Consider the following 6,426-nt stretch of genomic DNA (forward strand, 5'->3'; position numbering starts at 1 on the left):
GTGTTTTGTCATTGCTGTGAGGAAACAAACCAATAATAAACTCTTACTGATGCTAAACTGCACTCTGTATTGACATGCACAGTCACAGTGCATCCAACAATAAAGTCAGCATTGCGCTTTTTAAATATAGTGATAGGAAGCACAGTAGCTCATGCAAAGTTCAAATTCCGCATGCTGATCCATTTTGCTGTGGCCAACATTGACCTTTGCTATGACCACCATGCGTCCTAACCCCTCTGGGCACAGAATTGAATGAGTTAAATGAGACAAAGCCAAAGTCTTTGGCTGGGTTGCTGGTGAGACGTTTGGTTTGGTAGAATTAATTGATTCACTTCCTTTATGATGTCTGTTACTTAATCAGCCAGTTTTCCTAACATGGGTTAAGCTTAGTGTTGAACTAAATTGCCAGTGCCAGTAGTGAATCTATTCCAAGTTACAGACACTGATCTTAAGCACAGCTTCAACACATTGCCACAAATGATGTTTAAATGGTAAAGAGAGTGAGGTGTCCACTCTACAGAAGCATTGTCTTGGCAAGACTTTTCCAAGCTACTAAATTCCAGTACATAAACTTCTATACTGTTACTGTTCTCAATGGCTGGCTTCTTTTTGGAGAACTATGAAATCTGATTGATTAAAGGAAAGTTTTTCAGCTATAAATCCATAGCTTTCCTTTATGGGAGGAGTACTATTAAAAATAAAGGTGTCTGGAGAAGATCTTTGGGGTGATGACACTGTAGAATCACTTGTGATTTTTAAAAGAGGCTTTTAAATAATAGCTCTTTAAAGAACTACCTATATAGATGAGGTGTTATTAAAGTTTATAGAAACTCCACTTAATGTAAATGTTCTATACCAACATCCAAGACAAGAGCCACTGAGCAATTTACTATTTAAAAATATATTGCTAAAGAGAATCTGCATTTAAAATGGTTGTATAAGCTACATCTAAACAGATGGACACAGGATATTAGAAACATTGACTAAACAGAAAGCAATATGGAGTCGTGCGAAACTATGACGAAATCAGCAGCAATATGGAATTACAAAGCCATAACGAAGCAATCAGCAATATAAAGGCATGACTAAGCAGACAGCCAGCAGTGTGGGACCATATGAAACCATGACTAAGCAGCTATTTTTATCTGCAGGTTTGGATGATAATAAAAACACAGCTGTGGCCTCTGCAGACCCTTTTGATCCTTTAGCGCAGAGATGACGACTACGGACAACATGTTTCTGTCTTAAATGCCTTTTAGCTTTATTCACGAAAAAGTCCAATGCGCTTCACATCACAGGAAGAGCCTCATTAATACACAGACTGTATTTACACATACCCTAATTAACCATAATGAATTCCACCGCTGAAGACGTGCTTGTGCACTGACGCATTTGAAACGTATGTAAATTCTTGATTTGCGCTGCATGCAACACTTAACATATGGACCACTCATATGGACATCAAACCTCAGCAGCGTATCTCGCAAACAGACAACATGTGAGCTTATTTGTTCCTACCTGAATAACAATGTACTCGTCCTGAACCACCAGCGAGTTGGTTTCAATGTAGCTGGGAAATGGAAATGTCCTGCTGGATTCTGAACAAGCCTGGGCCTTGCACGTCATATACTGACATTCTGTGGGAAGCCAAGTGGAAACACATACAAACAGAAGTTAGTGCAGCATGTCCACCACAATAGCAACACATGACGTGCACCACCACAGGGTTTTCAGTGTATTTCTAGATGTTTTATTCAGTGTTTCAAATGTCTTGTGGACAGCAAGAAGTGATTAAATAATAATTCTGTTACTCCTTTTGGACCTTTTCTGTTGGAGCATTCATCATGAACTTTTTACCCAATGCAAGAGGTAACCCGAGTTTTCAGATTATGCAAAAAAGTAAAAAAAAAAAATACGTAGAATAACGTAGAATAACGGCGACATTATATATATATATATATATATATATATATATATATATATATATATATATATATATATATATATATATATATCTGTTATGTGCCTCGAGATTTGATCGCAGTCTGGAATAGGAGATAGTCTGATTCTTGATGCTCCACAGATTTTTTGAATCACCTACAGCTCTGTTTATCATTTTGGAAAGCTACAATTGCTTTAGCTTCACAACTTCCTAGATTGCTAGTAATTGTTTGAAAGCTGTGAAGCACTAGTATATTAGATCTTGTACATATATCTGCAGCAAAATTGGTTTTATATGTATATTATACAGTAAAATATGGAATACTGTGGATCATTGATTCCCACCTTTTACACAGTAGTGCACCTTACTGTAGTTTATAAAACATAGTTCCAGTCCTTAAATCTGATTGGCTGAGCCACTGAAAAATCCACGATGTACGCACACCTATGAGTGTACTCATGAAGTAAGAACACTTTTTTTTGTTTAAACTGAGGGGCTGGCAACTTATATTCTTAACTAGAACTAAGCTGGTCAGCAAGGTAACAGGCTTAAAGAGAGCAAAACAGCCTAAACAACTCCATCATTAATATCGCAAACTTGAATTAAAGTACTTATGGTATAATCATCTAAAAATGGATTACAAGCTTCAAATATCTGTTTCGGTCAGAAGTAGTGTCAAACCCAGGCTGAATCCCAAACTACTCCATATTCCCTAAATAGTGCACTAGCTATGAAAGTTTAGAAAGTCTAGCCTCTACAACCAGTTAGTGCATCATTTATGGACTATGGATGGGTCTTCTGAGTCCCAGATTACTAGAAGAGGGGTGCTGCTGGATTGGTGGCAATTTGTTGACCAAAAAGTACTTATTTATATATGAGAGGCTTTGCAATAAACAGTGCAGTGTTACATATTTATTGTTATACGACAGAAAATAAATAAATAAATAAATCATAAAATGACCACAGTATACCACAATGGTGCAACTGAATGTTGTTTATGTTGATTTTTTTTATTAACAATAACAAACTATTTTCTGAAAACTTGTGTATTTTTCAGATTTCGTGTTGGCCACTATTTTATAGAAGTAATGAGCCACTCGAGGCCGTGTGTCACTGCAGTTTTAGCACAGACAAGGAAGTGTTGTGCCTAACAAATCCCTTCCTATGAATCGCAGTAACACATGGCCTCTCGTGGCTTATTGCTGTATTATTGGAATTCTGTTGATCATTGATTCCAAACGTTTATACAGTAGTGCACCTTACTGTACTGTAAGTCTAAGAAACTCAATGTTCAAGTTCATGCCTAATTCAGCCCATGAAGAAGCTAACAGTTAGCAAGTAGGTTGAATTGGGCTTGTAAGAGCAAAGAAAGCACTAAACTGTGCAGAGCATTGATTCTCCAGTGCTGGGATTGGGAATCGCTACTTTAATGTGCTGTAAATTGAAACCACTCTAAACTCTTAGGAGTCACAGTTACTGCTGGCGATAAAACATGCTGTAGTTTGAACAGTGAACAAAGTGGAGGTTCTAAACTTAGAACTGATCGCATTTATAAGGAGATGTTTTATCATGATTTGCATTTGATGTATCAATTCATAGCAGCATACTATCAAGAGACCCTTATTTAAATGAGTAAACACTGAAATTGATGCACATATATTTCCATAAGCTGTACTACTGTAATCCATCTGTAACAGTGAATACATCACCACTCGTTACATTGTTCTTGCATGTGTTGTTAATGTGTAACTGTAATCAGTATCAATATCAGCAGATACTAAAGGCTTGTTGTTTTATTGGAAAAAAAATTCTATTTATTGGAGTAAATTAAAAAGAGAGAACAAAATGATCCTTTCTCTCCCGCTATTGAAAGGAAAGGATCCACTGTACACTTTGTGTAGAAAACACTTTATTCCATCCAAAATCCTGCCTTTCTCTATAAGCTTCTTTACCGATCCTGCTCTGTTCAACTCTACAGGCAGGTTAACGTATGGAGGGCCTTGAGTGATAATGACATCCAGAGTTATGAGGTTGACATTAAACAGGTGGGATGAGGGGGCTTGGAAGCCTGGGCTGGTATTAATAAGCGATCACGCACTGCATTTATCATCAAGGTAATCCAGTCTACAGCCTCAGGGTCCAGCTTTACCCCTCCCTCAACCCCTGGAATCCATCCGCCAGCTTTATTGACTCTCATCCTCTTCCGTAATTGGAATAGGGGATTGCCACTTTTTCTCCCTTCCTCTAACACCAGGGCGAGAGGGGAAGGGATTGAAGGAAGGGAAAGGTGGGAGAGTGAGATGAGAGACAGAGTGGGAAGTTAGTGAAAAAGAGTTTCCAAGGTTGAAGTGAAGTTCTGTGGGATGGAAAAAAAGAAAAGCAGGTGAGGGGAAGGTCAGGGAGAAGAGAGAGGAAAGGTATGGAGGTAATGGGAGGAGGAGAGGAAGCATGGGGAGAGGAGATGGCAGAGTGTTATTAAAGACATTGTGAGAGAGAGAGAGAGAGAGAGAGAGAGAGAGAGAGAGAGGGAAGAGGCAGCTGTGGTAAACACAGGTAATGCTCTTATAATTCCTTGACTTGAGCACAGAAACATTATTCTGTTAAAAATGAAACTCAGACATAAAACATTAAGCTGAGATACTGAAGTACTAAAGTGCCAGTTACTTGCTGTAAAATGTAATTGCTGAAAGTAAAAGCATAGCATTTAATAACGTGTTTTACGCAAACTATATCCTGACACTGTCAAAAGAAAAACTAGTATCTCCAAAATGGTAAGGATACAGGACAGAGTCATTTGCTTTCACTGTAAGTTGATATAGTTCGATCACTCCTGTCATTATGAAATGATCACACAAAGAAACACGGCTGTGGTGCTCGAACTGTAGAAAATTAAAAGTCAGAAAAAAGCAGACGCATGTTTTGCTGTTCATTGTTTTTCTTTTGACAGCAATGATGTGTAACAGTTCCTCAGATCTGAAGGTGGAGTTGTATATGGGAGGCCTTTTAAACTGATGAGTCATTTTCTCTCCACAGTAAAAGCTAATGATGGGTTTCTGCTGCAGTTCACTTAAAACTTAAATACGCAGTTTATTAGATCTTAATATAATCATTCTAACCCTGCAAATGAAGTTTGTCTATTGACGTATATGTAAAAGTTAGAAAGGAATAGTGACAGAATTAAAGAAAGCATAATTAAGAATGGAACAGTGAATGAATGAATGAATCGTGATACATAAACACAAAAGGAATGAAAGAATGAATGAATCAGCAAATAAAGGATAAATGAATGAAATAAAAAAGAAAGACATGGCGAATGAATGAATGAAAAAGAAAGACATTAAAAGAAAAAAAACTGAAAAAAGCAATTAATAAGTTGTAACTGAAAGAAAAAAGAAATATGAGAGACAAAAAAAACTAACGAATGATTGAATGAATTAAATGAATGAATGACAAAGAAATAAACAACAAAAATAATAGAGAAAATGAATGAATGATTGCATGAAAGAACGAAATGAAAAAAAAGCAATGGCATCAATGAATCAAAACAATTAATAAATGAAAGAAAGAAAAAAGAAACATGAGAGAAAGAAAAACAGATGAATGAATGAATGAATGAATGAATGGATGAAAAAGAATACATTACTAAAAAGGATTCAATTAATTAATGGAGGAAAGAAGGAAAAAGAGCAATAGTTACATGAAAGGATGAAAAAGCAAAGAGATTAATAAATGAAAGAGAAAAAATGAATGAATGAATGAATGAAAGTACAGCTAGAAAATGAATGGATTAATTTAAAAAAGATAAAGCAAATGAAAGAAAGACAAACAGTGAATGAATGAATGAATGAACAGACAGGCTGTAGTAAGTGCTGAAGGTATCTAAGTCAATGAGTGTACTCACGGCCTTCTGCAGTGTGAGCCTCCATATGCACCAGATCAGCGTCTCTGTCCAGACCGCTCACTGACCTACACACACACACCACACACACACACACACACACACACACACACACACCTTATTCCAGCTCTTTCTGCAGCTGCAATAAAACTGCACTGCTCCTGTTTATGTGCTGCCATTTCCCCAAATGTCTCATGATGGGGAAATGGAATTGCACTGTTGTTTATCACAACAGAGAGAGGAGTACTCCTCAACACTTCTGAGTGTGTGTGTGAGAGAGAGAGAGAGAGAGAGAGAGAGAGAGAAAGAGAGAGAGAGAGTATAATTGGAAAAGCGAGTGATAGTGTCTGCTTTTAGTGTGTGTCTCTGTGTGTGTAAATGATAATAACACCTGCTTTGTATTTGTGTCTGCTTCATTTCTGCTGAAACACTTCCAGAACAACTCCCCTGTGGCTCTTAGTGGCTCCATCCATCATCTTTGCACTTTTGTAGTTCAGGGATGGTGAGATTTATTCAGTTCAGATGGGATGAGTGTAGTATTGGATTCTCTAAGCTAAACTCAGTCTCAGCAGTGGTTATCAGTTTA

General features: G+C 37.2%; 1 protein-coding gene across 1 annotated transcript in view; it reads right to left on the reverse strand.

The window, feature by feature from the left end:
- Nucleotides 1-6,426, reverse strand: part of sorcs3 (sortilin related VPS10 domain containing receptor 3) — a 424,538-nt gene that overhangs the window by 102,751 nt on the left and 315,361 nt on the right. The window contains exons 6-7 of the mRNA XM_017724487.2: nucleotides 5,844-5,908; nucleotides 1,519-1,637 (exon numbers count right to left, since the gene is read on the reverse strand). Of these exons, the coding sequence (XP_017579976.1) occupies nucleotides 1,519-1,637; nucleotides 5,844-5,908 (184 nt within the window). The remainder of the gene's footprint in view (nucleotides 1-1,518; nucleotides 1,638-5,843; nucleotides 5,909-6,426) is intronic.

Source organism: Pygocentrus nattereri, chromosome 12, assembly GCF_015220715.1.
Source record: "Pygocentrus nattereri isolate fPygNat1 chromosome 12, fPygNat1.pri, whole genome shotgun sequence".
Lineage (NCBI taxonomy): Eukaryota > Metazoa > Chordata > Actinopteri > Characiformes > Serrasalmidae > Pygocentrus > Pygocentrus nattereri.